General features: G+C 39.3%; 3 protein-coding genes and 2 long non-coding RNA genes across 5 annotated transcripts; 3 read left to right on the forward strand and 2 right to left on the reverse strand.

The window, feature by feature from the left end:
- Positions 1-870: 870 nt before the first annotated feature.
- Positions 871-7,890, forward strand: abhd11 (abhydrolase domain containing 11). Its single transcript, XM_018692397.2, has 6 exons — positions 871-1,124; positions 3,019-3,154; positions 3,550-3,723; positions 3,962-4,132; positions 4,533-4,717; positions 5,814-7,890. The coding sequence occupies exons 1-6, from the start codon at positions 1,021-1,023 to the stop codon at positions 5,947-5,949; spliced, it is 906 nt and encodes a 301-aa protein (XP_018547913.1). The 5' UTR covers positions 871-1,020; the 3' UTR covers positions 5,950-7,890.
- A 216-nt stretch (positions 7,891-8,106) lies between these two features.
- bicdl2l (bicaudal-D-related protein 2-like) lies at positions 8,107-13,569 on the reverse strand. Its single transcript, XM_018692395.2, has 6 exons — positions 12,807-13,569; positions 11,985-12,104; positions 11,738-11,896; positions 10,730-10,815; positions 10,467-10,587; positions 8,107-9,091 (listed from the first exon to the last, which is right to left on the reverse strand). Exons 1-6 carry the CDS (start codon positions 13,335-13,337, stop codon positions 8,750-8,752), a joined length of 1,359 nt encoding a protein of 452 aa, XP_018547911.1. The 5' UTR covers positions 13,338-13,569; the 3' UTR covers positions 8,107-8,749.
- A 1,124-nt stretch (positions 13,570-14,693) lies between these two features.
- On the forward strand, positions 14,694-18,775 carry LOC108893718 (uncharacterized). The gene is made up of 4 exons (XR_001962713.2): positions 14,694-15,371; positions 16,502-16,564; positions 17,508-17,572; positions 18,422-18,775. It is a non-coding gene; the product is annotated as an uncharacterized LOC108893718 (long non-coding RNA).
- On the reverse strand, positions 18,017-21,743 carry LOC108893717 (uncharacterized). The gene is made up of 5 exons (XR_001962712.2): positions 21,244-21,743; positions 19,934-19,997; positions 19,145-19,206; positions 19,024-19,056; positions 18,017-18,462 (listed from the first exon to the last, which is right to left on the reverse strand). It is a non-coding gene; the product is annotated as an uncharacterized LOC108893717 (long non-coding RNA).
- Positions 21,744-21,936: 193 nt separating this feature from the next.
- rfxap (regulatory factor X-associated protein) lies at positions 21,937-24,863 on the forward strand. Its single transcript, XM_018691987.2, has 4 exons — positions 21,937-22,025; positions 22,120-22,684; positions 23,012-23,122; positions 23,343-24,863. Exons 2-4 carry the CDS (start codon positions 22,256-22,258, stop codon positions 23,451-23,453), a joined length of 651 nt encoding a protein of 216 aa, XP_018547503.1. The 5' UTR covers positions 21,937-22,025; positions 22,120-22,255; the 3' UTR covers positions 23,454-24,863.

Here is a 24,863-nt window from a genome sequence, read left to right on the forward strand (position 1 = left end):
ATAAGTTAAAATAGAGTTATATAGCACTGTGCAAAAGTTTTGGCCACGAAAAGTAAATAGGGTGAAAAAATGCCATTAATAATTAATAATAATTTAGCAGTGAGCTTCATACACCAGTTAACCTTGGTATACTTGTGCACTGGCTGTACATTTGGGATCATTGTCATGCTGCAGAATGAATGTGAGACTGATCAGACTCCTTCCTCTTGGTGCTGTGTGACGGATAAGAATCTAAAAATCCTAAATGTCTGAAACATTTGCACAGTAGGCTTTGTAGATGTACATGAAGATGAGTAGATCTGTAAAGTTTCAGAGCTGATAGTGGACAAATTCATAAAACTACACAACCTGCAAAATATGAGTGAGCACAGAAAATACAATTCACATGATGAGCTGTTCTCACAAGGGGCAGTTCTATGCATTCCAATAAGGAAATCATTTTATTGGTTGTGAGCAGGTGTGGCCCATATTGTGACACTGTGGCGCCACCTGGTGCCTCAGACCACCATATTTATTATTATTTAAATAAAATTTTCTGAAATAGACCATTATGCATAATGATCACATTTACTTTTGGGACCACATTCGTTACTTGATTGAAAATTTGAATGCAGAACTTGTAACCGAGTATTTCTGCGCCGTGGTATCGCTATTTTTACCTAAGAAAAGGTAGCTTCTTCCACCGCTGTAAATCACAGCAGAGATATGTATTATGTTCATGAGCTTCTTGAACACAGTTGTCTCTGAATAATTAAATACTCAATGAGAGAGTACTGCTTAGTAGAAGGTGATTTTCTTACAGAGCCTGAAAGACAAAACTCAGGTAAATGGACGTTAAACACTACGTGCGTCATACGTCATGACGCACCATCAGCTGTTGACAGCTTGAAGCTTAGCTTCCTTCAATCTCGACCTCCGGGACGCTGTGGATGTACTCTCACCGAGTCTCTGTCGCCACCGCGGCCGTTTTTAAACGCACATGCTGTTTGTCGACCGCCCGGTAACGGAGCATATGCTGCCATGAGTACTTTGTGTCGCCTGATCCAGAGGGGACTGCTGAGCGGCCGGCCGTCCTGTCGCTTATTCCCAGGACAGCAGCATGTCCGGACCGCCAGCTCATCCAGGTATTTCCCGCTAGCTTCCCCCGGCTAACTGATGCCCTCTATCTGCCTGAGCTGCGCGGCGGCGGTGCTGGGTGGACATGACAGCCCGGCGTTTCCCTTTAAATGCAGCCAGTCGTTTAACCGGTGGAGAATCTGTCACCGTGTCTTGTCTCTGCGTCTTGATTAACCGTTAACTTTCCAGAGTTTGCGTAAATGACATTCAGACGTCTGGTTAGCAAGATGGTTAACCTGCAGCTGAGCTATTATCACAGTTACAAAGAGGATTTTATGAGCTCTCTGATATGCAGCTGAATTAAGCGATCGTTGCTGTTGTGTGTAGATAGTTTGTGCTATGCTATGCCACGCTACATGTATGCTAAATTACCAGGTTATTAGGTAAGATATGGCCGGAGTAACCTCATAGGGGGGCAGTGGTCAAAAAATTGTTGGGCCCCTCTTCACCTCCACTACACATGGCAGGATCTTATTTGCTAAGGCACCCAGAAAACAGCCAGTACTCCATATCTGAAATGATCAGTTTATCGGCCAATACTCAGGAAAATATTTTAGGTAATCAATTAACATGATAGGGAACATCCCCAGTTTTGCACATAAGCTTGAACATAATGTACTCAGAGGTTTTTACCTGTAGTGTAAAAACACTTTGGGCCCATAGCCATAAGTCTGAACTAATTCTGGCCAATTCTGGCATTTCTTAAAAGAAAAAAATGTTATATATATATATATATATATGGGTTTTGAGATGAGTATGCTACTTGGGTTTCAGAGAATAATGATGGGCATATTTTACTGTGTTCTGACATTTTATATACAGAACATCAATTGATTATTAAAGAAAATTATAAGCAGACCTATGATAACTTGGTTGTAGCGTTACAGTTTTCCTGTGATGGAATAATACCCTGTGTTTATTGCATAATATACAGACAAAAATTAAAGCAATTTTACAAAACACAACTTTGCAACAATTGAGTTCAATAAAACCTAAATCAATTAAGATTTTAACAGGGTCACTCTTCTAGACCACAGCCACAAGATGGAGGGTGGAGGACCAGTCATAGTTGATGTTGTATATCATACTTCACATTATGTAGACAGAGATAGAGTAAACAGTTAGTCAATCAACAGAAAATGAATCAACAGTTTTTTGGATTTTTCATGCAAAAATGGCAAATATCATCTGGTTTCAGCTTCCTAAATTAGTGAATTTGCTTCTTTTCTTAGTCATACATGATATTTAATTGATTATCTTTGGGTTTTGCTAAAAAAAAAAAAAAAAAAAAAAAAAAAATTAAGATGTCAACTTTAGTTCTGAGACTTGTTTGATATTCATTTTTCACAATTTTGTCCCATTTCATAGACTGAAAAAATGAATGATTAATGAAAAAAAAAACTAATAGATTAATAGGTAATGAAAATTTATTTGTTAGATTTAACCCTAATGGACTTAATTCAACATATTTTTGACATTATTTCAACAGAACCTGGACAACAAAAGCTTCACAAAGATGGTTTTTGATTGGGGCTGTTGTATTGCATTATTTAACTGTACAGGTGGTTGTGTAATTGTGTCCTCTCCTTGTATGTTGTTACATTAACATCTGCAGTGGCCAAGATTTAAAACCAATTTACATACACAGTAACAGTACTGTTTTTTAAGGTTACATCAACCTCCTGTATTGTTACACCAGCAGGTGGAAGCAAAACATTTCCAAACCAAATAAGTCAGAAGTCTTTGAACAATGCTGCCACTGCCTTCCTCTCTTTAAATATTTTATCAGTTTGCACAGCTTTATTACTTAGATTTATTACTGTCTAAAGTAGTGACATAATTCTCATCACAGACGCAGCCTGGGAGAGTCTAACTAATCAGCATGGATGTTTTTTCCCACAGCCCAGTCAACTTGACCTATGATGTCTTCGATGGGAAGGGAGACAGCACTCCCCTGGTGTTTCTTCATGGCCTTTTTGGCAGCAAATCCAACTTCCACTCAATAGCGAAGTCGTTGGTGCAGCGCACAGGTCGAAAGGTAATGCAGTGGGGAAAACATTACGCCTGTCTGTTGTTACAGTAAAAACAAGTCATCTTTATGTGTTAGATTTAGCTCTGAGCAGTGTGACACTAACCCTCTTACAAAAGCAGGCATGGGAATACACAATCAACCAGTGTGTTGCCAGTTATTTGATACAACACTTCAGCACTCTGTGCTGCTGTAAATAAATACTGATAGATAATCTGTTCTTTGGCTCGCTTGAACAAACTCATCACCACCACGCGCACAGTGCAGCTTTTGTTTGTGCTGTCACTTTCCTGAGCCAGGGCCAAAAGAAAAGGATACAGCTGGCATAAAAGTTTTTTTTTGTGTCCGCTCTGTTGGCTCTTTAGCCCCATTCCAAGTGTCCTAACCGTCCTTTGACCAGTTAGGTGCTGACTGTAGATGCCCGTAACCATGGCAACAGCCCACACAGCCCCGTGCTGACCTACGAAGCGATGACCGGCGATTTGAAGCACCTGCTCGCTCAGCTGCGCATTGAGAAGTGCATCCTCATCGGCCACAGCATGGGAGGGAAAACGGCTATGACGACCGCTCTGACACAGGTTAGCAGTCGAGAAATGTCACCATGAATTTATCATGACGCCACAGTCCCCTCGCTGGATTTCACCTGACCTTTCTCGCTGCACAGTCCCATCCTCTCTGAACTTAATAATCCTCCTTTGGTCTTCATACCACACCTAGTTGTCCTGGTTCCATTTTGTCATCGATTTTCCCCACATGACATCATTTTTTATCCCTCATCTCTCACCTGTTTACCCCAATCTGTCTTTTTTTATGCAGGCTGGTTTAGTGGAGAGGTTGGTGGTAGTGGACATCAGTCCAGCCCAGACCACCACACGCACCAACTTCCGTTATTACATCCAGGCCATGCAGGAGGTGAAGATCTCCAGTGACATCCCACGCTCCACCGCCAGGCGGATGGCTGAGGATCAGCTGCGCAGTTTGGTCAAGGTCAGGACTGCTTTTTGATTCAGTATTTAGGCCCATGACAGCTGTTCTTCAATAAATTAATCCTGGGATATAAGTTCCCTTTTTTCCACAAAGCCATATTTATTTTGTTAGGAGTGCACCTTATCTTTCTTGGCAAGTAGGTCCCTGTATCTGATATCAAACCTGTGGTAGCTGCAGAAATAAGTAACAGTAAAACCAAAACAGTGAGCTGAAATTTGTGAAACGCAGTGCAAAGTCAGATGGTAATTTCTGTGGATTAATCACTATAAGCAACTGCCTTGACATACAGTAGTCGTCACATAAGTAGTCATGTGATCCACTTTGAATATCAAAACATTGATTATAGCAGCGTTAAAGTCAGAGCCTGAACCTGAAACATCAGAAACTGTCCTCTCTACAGGAGCACTCGGTGCGTCAGTTCCTGTTGACGAATCTTGTGGAGCTGAACGGACACTATGCTTGGAGGGTCAACTTGGAGGCCATCTCAGCGCACCTTGATAGCATCATGAGTTTCCCCGACTTCCCCAACACAGTCTATGAGGGACCTACACTGTTTTTAGGTGGAGCCAGTTCTGCTTATATCAGGTATAAAACACCACAGAAAGCCAGTTCATTTTTTTGGGACAGGTGTAGAATATTCACTGAAAATGCTTCATATTATAGAATTAATATCCTAAATGTGTTTGCAGTGCTCTTCCCTGATTTGGTTTTGGAAAGAATCATACTATATCAACACTGATCACCTTGATCTCCTGTTAAACATGTCCATTCCCTTGGGACATTGTTGTGTAAATGTCTTGTCTTCGATTATGGCCACGGCACCTGAATTTAAACAGACTGGCTCTGTATACTGGCTGAAGCAAAAAGGATATTTTTAAAACAAAATTAGTCAAAACAAGCATTAGTTATTTCCTGACCGTCATCATATGCATCATCATGCCAGTTCATACCTGTGAATCTGTCGTTCTTCTGGATTGATATCTTGATGATCAGAGCAAAAACCACACACTGTTCTTTGTTCCCATAATGTATTTTATTATTTGCTGTTGCTGTGCAACGATGTGAACAGTCAGATCTTCAGGCACAAACAGTACTAACAATGCATCACACTGCATATATAAATATCTCAAAGTGACGGCTGTTAACAGGTGACCAAACAGGAAATCCACTGGCTGTAACCTCAGGCAATCGTATGCGTGTCTTCAGAAAACAATGATGTGAGCATCAATCACAGGTGTCAGCAACTGGAATACAATACAGTACAATAGATTGATGTTAGACTGAATCCGCAGAAGGGAAAAAGAAAATAAAAAATACATATGATAGGAAAAAATACACCAGAAGTACCAGAAGCCCCCAACTGGACTCAATCAGAGGACATTAAAATGACATACAAACTAAAACCCATAGGTCACCAGGACACCCCCATTAAGAATGGTTTGTATACGTATGAAATAAATTTACCATTTAACTGGATAAAACCCCAAGAAAAAGCACCTTAACACCTCTGATATCATGCTTAGTCCCTCCTCATTTACATTAATACAGTGGTACACCAGCTGTATTTCAGATCTGTCCTTTTTTATATTTATTGTTTTCCTCCCATCTCTTTACCATTACACTGCTCCGTTTTACCTGATATTTACTTTCCTCCTCCTCTGTGTCTTCACTCGTCATCCAGCTCAGAGGATTACCCAGAAATCCAGAGGCTGTTCCCTAATGCTGACATCCAGTACATCCCAGACGCGAGCCACTGGATCCACGCAGATAAACCCTTAGATTTCATCAGCTCCATCATCTCCTTCCTTCAGTCCTAGCTGCCTCCTGTCTACACCTCAGAACTGTTTTTATGCTCTGCAGCCCTGAGCGCCCGCTCGCCGAAAACGAAGGTGAGAATTCAGCAGCTTCAGCAAGAGCGAGTGGAGTCATTAATGATGCTAATGTTTGCAAACACTGGACCAAACTCGCCCTTTTACAGTAGTCAGTTCTTACCTTTTAACAGTGTCAAATTTAGTGTAGTGTAGTGTAGGCTTTTATTTTGTTTAATCTCTCTGCCAGACAGGTAGTGTTACTAGATTTGCTAGTTTCTAGATGTGTTTTCATTGATTTTTAGAGTAGTTTAGTATGTGTAGACAATAGCAAGGAAAATTACTCAAATTTAACATAATGGGGCTGTTTTGGAGGTGATATACTAATCCAAAGAAACTCTCATTTGCACAGTGCTTTCTTTATGTTGATACATTTATGCCAGTATAATAGAGAAAGTGGATTTAGGCCAAGTACAATCTGGGACCGCCGAAGTGGACCAGCAGTAAGACAGTTAGATATGAAACTTTTGACAGCACTGGAATGAAACAAATAATGTATATCTGAGAAGCTCGTCTTGGAGAGAAGTGAGGAATGTGCAAAGCAAAAATAGTTTCTTTGCCCATGGGAGTTTGGTATCAAGTGTCAGGTGGTTGTAGCTCAGCAAAGAGGCTGTAATACAGACTTTATGTGTACAGATGGTATGTTGTAGAAATTTGATAATATACTCAATATGTATATTATGAGTGATATATTCAATATTTTGGTCTGGAACTTTATTTTCTCCCATCCTCTCCTCTGTGTATCTGCTGTATGTCAGAGGTGAGGATTTACAGGTCACAATTCTAGCTCATGGAGAGCACTGGTTATATTTTTGTCAATGAAAACCAAGGTGAAACGCTCAGATGCAGTATTCAGTACAATCTGTTTCCTGAATATCTCAGGTTACAACTCGACATGCTAGTTATTACACACTTATACTCCTCCTCTGTCTGTCTGTCTGGCAATAAGCCATGGTAATGTCGTTGTGTCTTTGTATTTGGTCAGTCCGATCAGTATTATGATGAAACATGTTTTACTGATTTATTATCTGTATCTCACTTATCTTTACATCTAAGGCGCAAGGCTATATGGGTATCTCACAAATATATGCTGCAACAATGTATGTTGTTATCTAATCGTAATAGTGTTAATGTCATTTCTGTTTCCATGGGTTTGAACAGTACAGTCCAGTAGTGAAACTGCCATCTGTATGAATAAGCAGGGTGTTGTACATTTGTATGTGCCTCTTTTGTGGAGAGCTCCTTTTCCATTTCTGTAAAACTTGATAAAAAACAAAAACAAAAAAAACATTTTATTCTACAATAATACTACTACTAGCAGACTAGATTGGCAGCTGGGTTGCCAGTTCTGTGTGAATTTTCTCACAAGAGAGCTTAACACGTGAGGGTGTATGCCCTCATGAACCTAGATGTTTACCACAGTCAGTGTTTTTCTGTTTGTTTGATGTGAATATGGAAGTCTAAAAGGCTTTAAATGATCAGAATTAAGTTGAGTGAAACTCCCCTTATCGAATTCTTTTCATGAAGCTCCAGTTAGTGGAGAAACAAACCCTTCGTCGTCCTCAATCACAGGACAGATGTGTCTTGCTGCACAATATGAATAGATAGTTTAGGAGGGATTGGGTGGTGCGGACATATGAATGCAGGTCCAGCTTCAGCTTCTTTGGTGTTACAGTGGGACGACAATATTTCAAAGGGGAACAATGTCTGAGTTGACAATAGAAAAGTGAATTTATTCAGTAACATTGAAAAGCGTTTAAGCCTGTGATCATCTGTTCAGGATTGTATATTGTTTCACTGTGAGCATGCCTTTACTCTCGTCATCAGGTGTGACCTTGCTGTGCTGTATACGTCTCAGTTTGTTGAACATGTTCCCACGATAGTGACACTCATTCTAAATAATGGCATATATAAATTTTAAATGTGTGCAAGATGCATATAGGAGTGGATTATATATTATTGAAAATGTATATAATGATATTATACAATAAAATGGCAAAAAACTGCAACAAAGTTTATCCTTTTTCTTGTGAATCTTGAAAATGCAACAAGCAACATTGATGAAGGTGGACTTAACAGTAATCTGATTCAGCAAGAGAGTTGAAGGAGTTTTGCATAATAATTTCATTTATTTACAACACGACAGGAAAAAGTAGAGATTAAGTGTAACGCATTCAAGTGTTGACAGTATTAAACAAATATATGGCTCATTCATAATCAGTTACAATTATTTACATAAATTAAAGCCTGTATTCCCAGGAATACATTAAAGAGTCCCTCCAGACTCTGCTTGTTGTAATAATTTGTGACTGAAGTTCAGTTACCTCGTTAAAAATTATATGCTCCTACCTCAGTGAAAAATCAAAAGAATCTATGAATATGCAAATATTTCAAAAGTACCACTGAACACGAGATGTCTCCTACTTCACTGGAAATCCATTCTCTGTTAGTGTGTGTGTTTTGCACTGGAGCCTTTAAATATCCAAACTCCAAACTAGTTATTGTCACAAAATCCTGCTCGTACGTGAGCGTCTTAAACTCAGATTTAAAGTGAGCACAGGGAAACTTTCCCCCTTCAGCAGATGAATGTGAAAACAGTCCTCTAGTATCAAACTGCATATGCATCATTTTGCACAGTGAAGCTCAATGAAAGGACAGCCACTAAGCAAAACATATTTCTGACTGGAGTGGGATTAAACAGAGAGTTGTGCATCACAATGAAAGCGCTGAGTGCTGAGTCATCGCTGTTTCAATCGAGTGATACGACCTGGAAGCCGTCGTCTTCCCGGCCCCACTCTGACTCCTGCCCCGGTGCATCCTCTCCGTAACGACTGCTCTTGCCCCTCCTCAGCTTGTCCCTCCAGGTGCGTTGGGAAGGCGAACTGGGAGTTGGAGCAGCAGCTCTGGATACAAAGATTTGATTAGAGTTGGTTGTGGGAGGGGTGGGCGCAGCCACGGGGAAACTGGGTGGCCGCTGGATGGGCGGACGGTTGTTTCTCCTCAGGATGCCCAGGCGGGACGACTTCTTCTGGGTCTGCTCTGCCTGCTGCTGATTCCGCACCTGCTGCTGGACCATCACCTGAAGGTCCTCCTGTGGCAAGTCATGGAAAAAGAGTGATCCATGTTACATTTCTCTTTTACATGGCTGCTTACAGAGCAATATACACTGGGTATCTGTGGTGAATAAGGAACAGGACAAAAAGTATTAATGGTAAATAAGGATGGGAGACCAGCTGTGGGGAGGGAAGACTGACTGTTTTGGAGGGAGTGGATGAGGGTTGTTTAATTTTTACTCAAAAAAATTACCCAAATATATATTTCAGTGATAATAGTGATTAAATGTTTTCATTTTAGGTTTTATCATAACAAAAAGTTTAATTGTAAAATTCAAAAAGTTAAAAAGGGAGAGTAGCTGGAATATTTATAGTTTTATAGTTTGCCATAATTTTGGAAATTCCACTTCTAGTGTGCATTTGGTAACTATTGTGAAAGTTATTATTCCAGTAGTTCATTGGGTTTATATTAGATTACACCATCAAATTCTTTATGCTTTCCCTCTTTTAGATAGTAATGGTGGATCAAGTTGTACCTATTATTTTTAAAGGGGAGGGCTCAAAGAAAATGTCAATAAAGCTGAAGTCTTGCTTTAACAGTCCCTATGTTTGAACCTGTCAATATAGTGATCTATAAAAGAGGGGAAAAGGAAACTGCATGACTAAAGTACGTAAGTAAGTGGTATGAAGTAGAGAGATCTATCAACTAGAAAGACAAAGACAAAGTTTTCAGGTCTCTCTGACTCCAGTATACAATCATATCCAGGGAAGGATTTAAACAATATAAATTTTGTAATGGTGATATTAACATTTCGTATTTTAGCTCCAAAAATACAAAACTCTTCTTAAAGTCTTAAAGTCCGAGTATTTTTTGTCAATTACAAAAAAATCTGTGAAGCTATAATTTAGAGCACCGTGGCTCACTGAAACATTAAAATAATAACTCTTTATGATACTTTCAGGTGAAATCGGTTTGGATTTCGAAGCAGACTCTGCTGCACTAACCAGTGAACTTGCAAGGTGCAGTGTGGTTTCAGTTTAACGCTGCAAGGAGACAGGCTCTCACCAGATGAACAGACGGGCCTGAGGCCAAAACACTGTGGCAGGATACCAGCTGGCAGTAAGTGTGCACACTGCATGTGCTGAATGTAATGTGTGTGAATTTTAATTGCAGTTTGTGTTGAGTGTGTCTGTGAGTGTTTTCTGGTTGAACACGTTTTGGGTTCTGAAAGTAACATGTACTTAACACTAATTATGTGTGTATGTTTTTCATTTGTGTCCTACTTTTCTAGACTTCTCTGGCTGATATGCTTAGATTTTCCCATCATCTCTAGTTTGCACAGTGTTCTGTTTGCCCTTTTCAATTCGCTCACTTTTTGTTTCATCTCTGTTAAAGATTAAACTCAGGTTTACCTTCCAGGCCTCGAGCTCCAGCGACAGCTCCAGACGTTTCTGCACGGCCTCCAGCAGCTGGTTGTTCAGCATCATCATCTCTGTCTTACTCCGCAGCAGCTCGGCCTCCATCGCCTTCTTCCTGCAAAGCGGAACAGAAAGAATGACACATTCCTCAAAATAGATCACGTCCTCTAACTTCCTTTTGTTTCCTTTTATCTTGAATTATCTGTTATTTTAAGGAGGTGAGTGTACATTGTGTGTGTCAGTGTGTGTGTACTCACTTCTCCATGGCCTCATCTCTGTCCCGCAGAGCCTGCTGCAGAACAGCACTGTCTTCTGCTCCTTTTCCCTGTCCAGATTTGGACTCCTGATTGGACAAGGAAGCAGAGGAGGCAGGTCATGTCTTGTTATTACTTGTGTTATTCTTCATCCTCCCTGGTTTCACTCTCTCTTATCTGGCTTTCTGCCTGGGTTTAAATCCCGCTGTCATTCACACACCTCGTGACTTTTTCTAAACTCCTGACTAACATACAGTAAATACCAGAAAGACTCAAATTACTGATACTGTCACTTGTGAACTTGTCAGACCACATAGCTTACTTTTTACACCTGGGTGGGGAAATCAATGGTCTTTTCATGGAAACAATGAGGAGGATGCTTCATCAGGAGGGCGCATGCCTCTCACATGAGCATTAACAATGACATACAGGCCTCCTAAAATTTAACTACCCTGTTGAAAGTAGAAATTCTTTGTTGTCGTGCCAAAAATATATAAATGAATCTTTTATAATTTGATGGTGAAAGCAAGAGAGTTACTTGTATCAAGTTAATGCAGTCAGAGAAATTGGGTCAAAAAACAGTAATGCTGGTAATGTTGAAGTAGTGTCCAGCTTTTTTATATACTATGTAGAGATTTGTTTAGTATTGACTCATAACCTTTTTGCCATCACACAGGTTTTTTACAGGTTTTATGTTTGCCAGAACAAGTTTCTGCTTATTTTTACAGTCATGTTTTGTATGTATTTCTGTTTAAGTCTGCACGTCTCACATGCCATGTTACCTTGTCACACCACCACTTTTAGGTGTTGTTAGCTGATGAAAACTCTTTGACTCGAAATGTGTTGGGTTTTACTGTTGTCACCTGCCCCATTTAGTTCCATGAGTATGTGCACAAACAAAGCAAACATTCCTCTGAGTAACATGCCCACTAAAATCAGCTCAGACTGAGATTGCAGGGGAATAGTGAGGGTGAGCAGCTTTATTTGAGTGCATGTAGGTGTTGCCTTCACCTGTTTGGTGTGGCTGATTGCCAGTTTCCGGGCCACGTTCTGCAGCTCGTCCAGGGCAGCATCCAGGCGGTTTTTCCCACTATCAGGTTTAGGTGGGCTGGACTCTGGCTCTGTTAGTGGGTGCAGCAGTCGCAGAATGGACAAGATCTCCTCTGTGACCTGGGTCAGATATTAACAGAAATAAATTACAACATTCCTGCATAGTTCTGCAGATATACACACACCTGGCACTGTGTGTGACCTTTACCCTCTCTCTGTGTTGGCTCCAGCCTGGTCCATCTCTGCTCTCCTGTAGTTTGTCCACCTGGGCCTTAAGCTTGATACTTCGCCTCCGAGACAGCTCCACTTCTCTGCGCACCTCATTTAGCTGCACACAATAAACATATCACATCAGCACATGTTAACAAGGCACGCCACCACTTTTTACTGTGCAGATGATTGCAGGCCCACATACAGAAAGTACTACGTCATGACATTTTACACAATGTAAATAGAAACTGCTAATCTAGATTCCTGGGTGAAACTGTGAACAAGAAATCCAGTTGTACCAGCTGAGAAGCTATTCAGCACTAACAAACACTGCAAATATGCACAGGTGAAGGCATTCGCAGAAACACACTCAGAGATGCCAAAATAACTGAGAAATAAAAGTTAGTAACATAAAGCATGAGCCACAAAACACTTTCCACCAACTCTGCTTCCACTCATAATCACAAATCAAGTCCTGTCATCAGCAGGTGATAAAGTGTTCTTGTGTAAAATCATAAAAACGTTCAGTGCAGTTTACTGGTCTGGGATCTCAGGGCAACAGTCATTTTGATTCTGCCTCTTTAGGTTGAAGGACAAGATTTCTTGGTTTCATGCTTTTTGTAAAAGTCTGATATAGCTTTGAACGGCAGTTGTGACTGTCTCCTCCCTGTATAACAGGTTTTATTGTTGTTTGACAAGCCTGTAGATAGATTTAAATGCGTCACTTTCAACTTAGGAGAGTTCTGTTTTTTGCAGGACACAAATAACATCTTTCTCTCATTTTAAACACGTGCAAACATTAAAAAGACTGTTATCCTACCGTTTCTGAGACGTGTCCCAGTGTCCTGCGTCTGCCGAGTGGCCTGCCACTCTTGATCAGGTCTGGTAAAGTCCCATCTACGTAGCTGCCCTGCAAGGAGCTCCCACCTTCACCAGCCATGGACGCTGACACTGTGGCCAGCTCACCTGGTGTGTCTTTCTCCTCAGACTGTGAGGAGCTGCTGTCCTCCTCAGCCAGCTCTTCCTCACACACATCTTTTAAATTCAACTCAGTGATGAAGCATGAGCTGTTAATGGGCAGCAGATCTCCTTCTCCTAGGCCATCAGAGACCAAATCCTGCTCTGCATCCTCTTCAGGTTCCTCTGGACCATCTTGTTCTGTTATGGTCACAGAAACTTTTGGTTCTGGTTCTGCTGGCAGAATCGTTGGTCGGTAAGATGGGGATCTGCTCCGGAGCGAGCCCAACTGTCTGCCCTCCAGTCTGTTCAGAGAGGAGTAGAGCTGCTCACTGCTGGTGAATCGAGGTCTCAGTCTCTCGTTGAGGACTGAGAAAGGCTGAGAGTAATCCATGATCCGCTTGGTAGAAGTCACAGGCAGAAAGAGAATCAATCAAACCATCTGCAGACACTGTCAGCATATACATCAACAAGGAGGAGCAAAAGGCAGACAAGAAGGAGGGAGGATGACACACAGAATGTCTCCAAACTCGTTTGTCCTGAACTGTGTGCGTCCTGACAGGGGCACAACATGACATGATGTGATGTCACTGGAGGCTGTGGCTTCATGTGGTCTGTCTGGCTTTTCTTCCTCCTTTTCTGTCGCTACACAAACACATGACGTGCAAATACCAGAGCTGCAGGGTAACAAAGGGAGGAGGGCTTCTGATCTTCAGATACAATCAACATTATTCAGGCTTGACGCATGATACCTGATTTAAACTACGCTTTTATCAGGCAATGCAAACATAAACAGAGCACAGGGCTGGAGATAGCAACCAGAGAAAAAAAAGACATTATTTACACCCATGTTAAATATATAACAGCAGCAAGTTTGCTCTCAATCCTGTAACATATAAAAAAAAAAACGTGTACAAAGTCAAAACCACAGCTAGTCATCGATTTATTTTTGGAATTGAAAGGCTTTGGGGAAAACACCAGATATAGTCATTCCTGGTAGTTGGGTAATTTTTGGTGACAACCTACGTACGTGACCAGAGATGAGTCAGTGACACATTAAGACATCCTTTTTCTATAACTGAATACTTACTGATGTCTGGTTTAAATCATTATTTGCAGGCAGATGGGTTATTTTACTGGCAATTATTATTTATTATTATTATTTATTTCAGAATTTCAACAGAATATTTATTTCCTCATTTCAAAGGGCCACACAATGCTCTGCCAGTTTTAAATTGTCATGTCACATTTAAAAATGTTCATGTCACGTTTTTCATTTGGCTGTGCACATACTGTCATGTAATCCAGTTTAATTAACTATAATTATAGAGCATGATGTAGCATGAAGTGGTTCATGCTTATGATAAGTGGATATGCAGTGTAAAATGTTTTTCTTTTCATGTCCATCTAAAAGCCACGTATGACACGTCTTGTGTTGAACACTTTGCATACTTCATTCATGCTTTTGCAGGAAATAGGTCACCACTTAATTAGACACCATTCAGGTAGGTGGAATCAGTCTTTACAGTAAAACTGCTGATTACTGATTGTTACACTGATCTCCATTTTCACCTTCAGATTTTACCTTTTAATCTAAATAGGTCAAACCTAATTTAAGTTTGTAGGAAACTCGGTCTTTTCCAGTATTGACAGACCAGATGCTATTGTATAATTACTCTCAGTACAACAAACATGTCTCATCAAGTCATTTAGTCTGATATTCAGCCCTCTAGGCTTTTTTCTAATAACAAAAAACTATGTTATTAACTACTATTCCAGTTTATTTTAATCATCAAATCTGTACAAAAATAGAGGCGTAAAAATAGCAATTCACTCTTTCACTCTTTTGGCTGTAAACAGTGATTTCCTGCAGGTATTTAGAGCCAAGAAATAATGCAACACTTAAACCCTTTTGACACATCAAAATGCCATTTTTACATTTAAGTTTTTGTTTAAACAACAAAGATTTCCTATTAGTAAGCTGCAGCGTTGTAGGCTTATTTTGTTACATTTGGACAATATTAGAGATTACGGAAAGGGTGGTACGACCATGCACTTAAAATAGAGATGTACCACGCTTCTTACTTGTGTGCGATCTCTGCGGTGCTTAAGATATTTCGACCAATCAGAAGCGAACGCTGCTAGGCGACCAATCAGCGTTTGCCTACCAACGTTCGCTAGCGTGTGTCGTCACGGTCGTCATTGACCATGACTTCCTGTGGGAAAGCAGAGCGGTGGAGAAATGCTGTCAAAGAAAGGAGTGAAAATATGGAATAAGACCAAAGTTTGAGTGGTCGCTTTGTTGTATTGGTTTGTAAGCACTGTTAGAGACTTACTTACTGAAGAAGTTTAGACACTAAAACAAATTTAAGACCTGTTTTGTCGAACTCGAGTGAGCGTGGACGCTGAACACACCTGCAGCGTGAAGGTAAGGCTAACGAGCTAGCTAATTAGCAGCTAAGCCTTAGCGTTAGGATTAGCATTGGCCCTCTCTTTTAATGATATCTTAGTCCTCAGTTGGCAGTCGTTTTTATTGCGTGGGTAACCGTGTGTTTTTTGTTTCATTGACTAAGATATCCCGACTTTAGTTGTAGGTATCTTTTGTTAGTCTGTTTGCAACTTTTTGTGGTCGTTTTGCATCTCTTTGCGGTCACTTTTGCAGACATTTTGCGTTTCTTTGTAACGTTTGAGTTCTATTCTCTTCATTTTATTTGTAGCGATTTAGCAGCTACTTTTGATCGTTTTGTGTCTGTCGGTAGTAATTTTGCATCGTTTTGCGTTGCGTTTTTTGTGTCTCTCTCTGAGTTGTGAATGGTAGCTTTATACCTTTGTGGTTGCTCCAAATGTTGTGACTCGTTGTGTTTTTGTAGTTTTGAGCCCATTCCTTCGCGGCCATTTTGTCTCTTTTTGAGCATTTTTGTGTGTCCAGATCATCCATGTTCGTTTTGCGGCTCCTTGCAGTCAGTTTTTTTCCAGAATATATTGCGGATGCTGACCCCCTGGGCCTGTCCGTGGCCATCCATCGATCCCTTGCTGAGTAGTGGTCAGAGCTTTGTTTACTTGATTGAGCAGAATTTTTAAAGTGAAAATTATTGTTTCTTATTTTGCCATCCATGCTCTGTCTGTGGCTCTCAGCCCGTTGGTTCTGTAACATTTTGAAACTCTTATTAGCTCACCGACAAACAAACTGGAACGCTCAAAGATCGATGCCTTCTAATTTAATTCCAAACTACTTTTCTATTACTATTCTCTTCATTTTATTTGTAGCGATTTAGCAACTAATTTTGATCGTTTTGTGTCTGTTGGTGGTCATTTTGCATCGCTTTGCATCGCTTTGTGTCGCGTTTTTTGTTTGTTTCTCTTAGTTGTTAATGGTAGCTTTATGTCTTTCTGGTTGCTTTAAATACTGTGTCTCATTGTGATTCTAATTTAATTCCAAATTACTTTTCCTCTTTTGATAGAATGAAGTTCAGTAACTAGAAACCCTTTTATTTTGATGGTTTAAAGTTGCTTACGATTAAGTTGCTGATGTTCGTTGTTTTTTTATTTTCTCCACAGGACTCAAGCTTTAACCAGGAAACACTTGATGGGAGAGCAGACTGACATTAAGATTAAAAGAAGGTCAGTGTTAATTTGTTTCAGTACTGTCGTTCTGCCTCTGTCATTATTTCAGCTGCAGTTTGATACTTTAAGACCTGTTGACTTGAACAAAAATCAAATTCAGTTTCTGCAATGTAGCTGCAAAATATATAACATATATATGTTATATATATACTCCAAGGTTGCGCATAGTTAACTTGTTTGTATCAAATAAGTCATTATACTGTTAGTCCTGTGTAGGATTTGTCACACAAAGATTTTATCAACATTTGCCAAATTATCCATGTCTAATTTAATGGTAAATCTGAAAGCCTTCCAGCAACAATTACATTTAATTGAATAAAATTTAGAGAATAGTAGAATACTGGCATTTTTGCTTAATATGATTATTTGTATAACATTAAATTGCAATTGTTGTTTTTTTTTAAATTATACTTAATGTGAGATAGAGGAATTCAATTATTCCTTATGGAAAAGACAAGTATGTTTACAGCAAAGTTCAGTGAGAAACTGTTTAATGATATTGTTTCAGACATTTACAGTAAACAAACCACAGCAAACATTGTGACAATAGACCACTAGGAGGTGCTATGCCTTACTGTCTCACCCAAATTAACCATTAATAATACAGTGTAATATAGTTTTTATTTGTTTGCCTAATTAATATCTTTAGCGTGATGCTGAGTAATAATCTGTTAACATTAGTTAAACTTGTTTAGATGGACTGCTGTGGCTCTCATTGGTTTCTATTGAAGATGTAAATTTTTTTAACAGTAATGATTCTGCCCTAAAAACCAGTCCTCACAAAGATAGAAGAATACAGCTTTTACCTTCAAATTTAATACTAATTAGTCCACACATTTCCATCTTTTGAAACCTTTAACTTAACCACCCAGAAACCTTCTGTGCTTTTATTTTGATGGTGTAAAAGTTGCTGATGTTTGTTTCTGATTTTTCATCACAGGACTCAAAAGCCAGCAAATACTTCAGTTTGTAAAGAAGAGACAGACATGAAGACATCTACAGAAGGTCAGTGTTTATTCTTTTCAGTCTGCCTGTCATTATCTCAGCTGCAACATTAATGTAGATATGCATAGTTGCAAAAAATAGCAATAATAGCTGTAAACCCAAATGATATAATAGTATTAGTATTAAAAAAAAGTAAAACCTTATTTTGTTAAGTAATTCGTAATAAGTAGACTGTAATAATAAAAATGAGTAATAGAAGTCATAACAGAAGTAATCTTTAATAATTTAATATTGGATGTAAACTGTAATAGAAGTAATCTAAACCTTTAAATGCTAATACTAACTTTATCAGAAATAATATAGTGGTAATCTGTAATAATGTGAGAGAAGTAACATTAGTTATCAATAATAGCAGTAATTAAAGTAATTTGGAATAATATAAGCATGCAAATTCACAAATGCTTCTATTAACAATTATGTAAAATAGAGAAATTCAACCCAGAGTAAGAAACTTAGAATGATTTTATTCCAGACATTTAACAAAGCAGTTGAGGTAATGACAGATATTTGACCACTAGGATACACTTTGTTATCCTCCCACCTGACACTACAATGTAGTTATGAGCACCTTTTCTGAGAGTATTGTCTCTATTAAGCATGTTTAAGAGCATTTAACTGTTTGATATGAAGTAATTTTATCATCAACAGTTAACAGTTCTTAAAGATGCTTAATAGAGACACAATACTCTCAGAAAAGGTGCTCATAACTACATTATAGTGTTGTTATTTAGCAGGTGGGGAGCTAAAACAAAGTGTCTTGATTTGAACAACAGGAGACAGGGGATGCTGGAGGTTTATCTGTTCCATTAACAGCTTCACAACTCTGTTCTCCTCTTTCCTCCACTTCAGGTCCAGACCTTCATTTGTGCTGCTGATGTCCTCCTCTTCTCCTGCAGAGACAGAACATGTTAATTAGGTCTTATTTATTTTTTGATAGTAATATAGATTGCTTCTGTAGTTACAATTTACTTCTTGATTACATTTAATTAATTTACTGATTATTATTAATACAGATCAAAGATTATATTTACATTATTAGTTTACATGTATGATCCTGTTATAATTTTATATATCTATTATGTATTCTATTGTAAAAGCTTAGTTTTAGATCACTTTTGCAAATTACTACATTACTGTTATTATTTAAGACTAATTTTGAAGAAACAATTACTTCTATTGTTAGAAATTACTGTTACATTATATTATTTCTATACCTACAGGCTACTTCTATTATTAATTATAGTTTAATGTATATTACTTTTGTTGTTACAGGTTACTTAGATAAACTTACAAATTATACTGTAATTACTTCCATTATTACTTAGGCTATATGGCTTGTGTTTATCTCAAATTTGAGACAAAGTTAATTTTTTTTCTTAAATGATTTATACAAAGTTTCAGACTATTTTGTTCCCTGATCTGTTTTAAAATAAATAAAATTATGTTCCTACCTTCAGTGAATCCAGTTGTGTCTGTGAATGCACCTGAAAAACACAGAACATTTATTTAAAATTAGGCTTTTTCCAAATGCATGACATTAATTGAAAATGGCTGCTAAATATAGACACTGACCTGTAAATCTTCATGTCTCTCTCCTTCATGAGCTGAAGTGTTTCCTAGTTGAAGTTTAAGTCCTGTGGAGAAACCCAGAAACAACAAACATTAATATAAAACAACAACTCTTTAAACCATCTACATGAAAGCACAGGAGGGTTTCTGGGAACTTAAGTCCGAACTGTCAAAATATGTAAAGGTAAAAGACACTAATTCCACAAAGATACCAGTGTGTGGACTAATCAGACAGGAACTGAATGGGTTCAAGAATTTATTTTTAAGGTGAAAGCTGTGCTCTTCTATCTTAGTGATGTTACAAGCTTCAGTTTGTTTTTAGGGGACAAACATTCACATCTTCAGTAGGAACCAATTACAACTACAAGGTTGAGAAATCCTTTCTAAACAGACCATGCTAACATAACTAGTTGTGAGCACAAGAGGACAACTACATTACTCTGTATAAGAAATGACTGAATGAGGCAAAGTGCCTCCTAGTGGTCAAACTTCTGTCATTATCTTTGCTATGGTTTGATGATGACGTCTAGAAAATCAGAAACCTTTTGAGTTGCACCTTTAATCTTTGTTTTAAACATACACGACTTTTCCCACAAGGAATAATTACTTTTGTATTAATAAGGATTACTTGTATTAGCAATGAGTACTGATTACTTATTGGTACAGATGACTTTTATTGATTACGTTTATTATTCCTTCAATTTGTAGGGATTACTTTTATTATGACTAAAAGCAGTTGCTGACATCAGTAATTTATCTCATCAAAATTGGGTAAATCTTTAGGACACATACCTCTTCGGTGTGTAAGGTGAGAGCTGGTATTTCTGTCTGGGCTGTTGAAACCCAAGAAGTAGACCTGGAAAACACGGGCACAACCAAATCAAGTAATAATAGTAACAACTCCAACTTTTCACCACCACACAGTGTGCAGACCAAAGGAAAAGGTGACACCCCCGGAAAAAGTCGGCTGTGTGGGATTATTTCAGGTCAGGAGGCGTCTCGGGGAGCACAACTCATCACTGCCAAATTCATAGGCCGTCTTGAAATGAACGTATGCAACATCTATGAGAGTAAGCATGTCTAGCATCGGTCAAATAAATACTATAGGCTGGGTACTGAGGCAGATAACAATTAACTAGCTAACATCAGCTAGCTTCCCCACTAACGTTACTTCGAGGAGCAGAGATTGTTGAACTGTATGTTTAAGCTCACTTAAGAAAGAGTCTGCATATGTTTTCATTTTGGTAGCTGCTGGTGAAGTTATGTTACTCTGTATCTCTTTGTTTTTCTTTCCAGGCATTTCAAAATAACTCATTTTAGAACTGTACAGCAAAACAATGATATTTTTGGTTATGGTTGTCATACCGTCAGAATCAGTAAGCTCACCTCATACACTGTGGAGGGGCCCGGGGTAACAATCTAGTTTACAAGTCATTATTTGCCACAAAACTGTGCTCAATCACTGATCATTAATATACACAACGAAGGATCAATGGATGGCCATGGACAGATTACCACCACGCAGAGGCCCGAGGGGCCTTCACCTGCAATATATCCCGAAAATAAACGAAAAACTGACTGCAAGGAAGTGCAAAACGACCGTGGATGACCAAGGATGGACACAAAATGATTAAGAAACACAACGAGTACACACAATACGACGCAATACAGCAACAAATAGACAAAAAAGTTGCCATTAACAGATATAAAACTGCCAGGCATTGTAAAACGACCACAAAGACGCAAATTTGCCAGACTTAAAACGATGGAAAATGATAACAAAGCAACATTATACTGGCCATAACGACAATAATAAGACAATAAGACGTTAAACCACCACAAACGGACGTAAAATGATCAGGATGGGACACTTCATTACAAAGAAACCGCACATAGATGCAAACACACTACCAATAGATGCCCATAGTGTTATCGTCCGTGCACGTTAGGGACCCACAACTCATGTCAAGAATATTTTAATCACAGAAACACAAACACAAAGAAGAAAACAGAGTGAAAAAGGAAATGAGGCTAAAAGATATGACTAGAAGAGAAGGCTAATGCTAGCGATGCCCGCTAATTATTTAGCTCGTTAGCCTTACCTTGGCGCTGCAGGTGTGCTCGGCGTTCAGCCTCACTCTTGTTCGACAAAAACAGCTCCGGGGCTTGTTTTCAGCATCCAGACTTCAATAATCAATTTCCTCACAGTGCTAGCAAACGGACCCGACAAAACGACGACTCAAACGCTGCTTTAACTCCATATTTCCACTAACTTTTCGACATGATTTCTCCGTCGTTTCTCTCTCCACATTGCAAGTCATGATCAATGATGTCACACGCCAGTCAACGTTGGCAGACAAAACGCTGATTGGTTGTCTGCTGGCAACCGCCTCTGATTGGTCGCGTCAGCAGAGATCGGCGTTCATGGCCAGTCTACGGGCTGTTCTGTCAATTGCGTAGAGCTTGTTGTACGTTTGGTTTTATTCAATCACAAACAAAAAGCTGTCCCACCCTATTTTCATCTGTCATCTGAAATGTTTTTGTGTGAATAATAATAAAATCATGATCATCATCCACTGGCATAACTCTATAGTAGGGGCATTCTGTCACCTATGAGGATTTTGTTGCAGAACTTTTGTATGTTTAGTGAAGTTAAATTCTGAAAGCAAGGCTTGTACTGACATTGCTGCTTTTACTTGAGTAAAAGATCTCGTCACTTTTTCCACCAACATTTGTTACCATCAAAAAACACACCTTGTAAGGAGCATGCGTTTGCTGGTTTGACCACCAGGGGTCAGTGTAACACATGTAACCAAAGCAGCGAAGAAGAAAATAATCGAAATGCCCCGAGAACAGTGACAAGCTAACCTAAGGAAGAATCACGGTAGGCGGCTAGAAATCATAATATTTATTCCCCAAATCATAGTGGATTTTTAACATACCACATTTACAAATCAGCTAAACGTCTACTATTACAGGAACCTGGGTGGAATCATGTCAACGAGTAATTGTATTAGCTAACGTGAGCTGACTGCTAAGGAATGGTAGTTAGCTAACTAGCTAGCTTGCTGCTGCTGCTGCTGCTGCACTGTAATCATAGACTTTACCGCAGTCATGAGCGAAGATGACAATTCAACATCAACAAACAAAGACAAAGACTCCACTCTCCTGCTCACGAAAGACGGGCAGCGGTACTACGTGAGTAAGAGCGGAGTGGTGGACAGCAGAAATGTGATAACGCCGCACGAACCGGAGAACAACGTCTCCTCCTACGAGATGGACGATCCGGACGAGGAGAGCGACGTCCTGGACACCTCAGACCCCAGGGACAGCGCCGCCAGTCCGGAGGAGCTCAACGACGAGGAGACCTCGGAGGGCGATAATGCCCCCAAACAGTGCACCTATGAGGGATGCACGGAGACCACAACGCAGGTAGCCAAGCAGAGGAAACCGTGGATGTGCAAAAAACACCGCAACAAGATGTACAAAGACAAGTACAAGAAGAAGAAGAGTGATCAGGCCATGTCCAGTGGAAAACTTGATGTAAGTTATGGCTTCATGGATACTCTCTTAGCTAGAGGTATTCATTTGAACCCATCATGATGTGGTGGAGACATTAAAAAAACAAAAACAAACAAACAACAACAAAAAAAAACCCTTGAGTAGACTTTTATCTCGACCCATGACAGATGACTGGAGATGATAGGAATTTAAAGGGTGTAACCTCATCTTACAGTGCAGTTTATACTAACAGGGCTGATTGGTGCATGTGGCTCACTGGCTCTGTTTTTCCAGACTTTACTGAGTCACAGTAAAAACAAAACTCCTCTGTTTAATTATTTGTTTTGTCTCCTTTTTTGTGGTAACCAGGAAAACTCAGAGGAGCGGCCTGTGTCTGTGAACAAACAACGTCTTGGTGCCATGGGGGACCGGCCGGCCAGACCATCCCTGATAGAGCAGGTCCTCAACCAGAAGAGACTGGTAAGTCACAGCTGGTCCAGTTGACTGTTAGTGCCATAATGCCACTACACAAGGATGACAAGTTAATAGAAAAAAACAACATGAAGTGTGTGTTTGTGTGCAGATGGGCTCAGACACACACACACAAGACAAGAAATTGTAGATATTTCTAATTCTTCAGAAATATTTGTTGCTGCATTTTGCACTGAAAATCAAATGTGTGTGTTCTCTCATCTTTCAGTCACTGCTCAGGAGTCCAGAGGTGATAAGTTTCCTGCAGCAGCAGCAGCAGCTCCTGGCCACACAGAGCCGCAGCCAACAGCAGCCACAGCAGCAGTTCCAGGGTTGCTGACACAGGCTGGTTGATGTTTTACCTAAGTACTGGTATTGCATAGTGAGCACTGGCATTTGATGCATAAATAGATGGCAAGCATACACTGTTAACATGAACTTTCCCAGCCAGGCAGACAGGCTGAAGGCGTGGTGAGTCAGTTGGACTGAAATAGGTAAACTGACCATGTAATCAAATCATGTCTGGTGCTGTTTAGGAAATATAATTTCCTAAATACATGACATTGATATTCTGACATTAACTTATTGTTATTTTACATTTTAGTTACACTGTCACATCCCACTCTTTCTGTTAGTTGTCTTTTCTCATCTGGCAATAATAATGAAGGCACTGGATTGTAGTTGTCTAGTCAAAGTTGTTCAGACATTGAAGATGTAGTTCTTGACAAAATAATCCTGAACTCAGTTTGATCCTCCTGTGTTTTAGTGCCATTTGTGTAATACTTTTCCAGCTGTTCTCTCTTAAGGAATTAATCTCCCCAGTGTTTTTTAATGTTTTCTCTTGAAGTGTTACATCTGACAATCACTTTGTGTAATGCATGTACGTAACCTCTTTCAGTCAACTGGAACTTTCAGGACTTGAAGGAAAACTCTAGCATTTTGGAACCTGGGCTGTATTTTCTCCTGTTTTTGGGTGTAAATGTTTGACTGGGACAAAAATCTTTGAAATGAGCAAGAATGGTAAATAGATTGTTATTGTGAATGTCTTATAACATTATGGATAGGATAGGGTTCCTACAGAGATGGACCTTTTTATTAAGAGTAAGATCCCTTTTGTTTAACCAGAGACATCACCAAATGTTGCTGGCAGCAGTATTCCAGCAGCTCCAGGTAAAATTACTGTTTTTGTCCATGGAGTCTGGTAGCAACATGTAGCGATTTTTCTGGTTAAACTAAAGGGATTTTACTCTTTAATAAAAAGAGTTATCTCTGTAGGAATCCTATCCATATTTTGTCAGATTCTTATAATAACAATCTGAGCCTCTCAGTGGTAAAAACAAGCACATACAGATACAGTTGTCCATTACATTACATTGCTGTAGCTGTTTGCAGTTGCCAGGTACGCTGTTCTTTCTCAATGCTGCTCCAATTCCAAAGATTTGTCCCTATTGATCATTTATACCCATAAACATAGGAAAATATGGGTGTGGTTCAAAAATACCAGAGTTATCCTTGAACATTTTTAAATTTTAAAATATCAAACTGTTGCACAAACAGTAAATTCTAACCGATTACAAAAAGAAACTCAAATGAAGTTTGGTGGTGATGTGTATTGGCAATGTTAGCTCTGTTGTCTTCATGTGTGGCAGGGAGAAGTCGTGTACTGTATGTTGTTCCTTTGTTTCTAAGCTGAAATGTATATCCCATGTTGTGAAGATGAGAATAAAATCATGATGCTAACATTGAGAAA

Source organism: Lates calcarifer, linkage group LG20 (assembly GCF_001640805.2).
Source record: "Lates calcarifer isolate ASB-BC8 linkage group LG20, TLL_Latcal_v3, whole genome shotgun sequence".
NCBI classification, from domain to species: domain Eukaryota; kingdom Metazoa; phylum Chordata; class Actinopteri; family Centropomidae; genus Lates; species Lates calcarifer.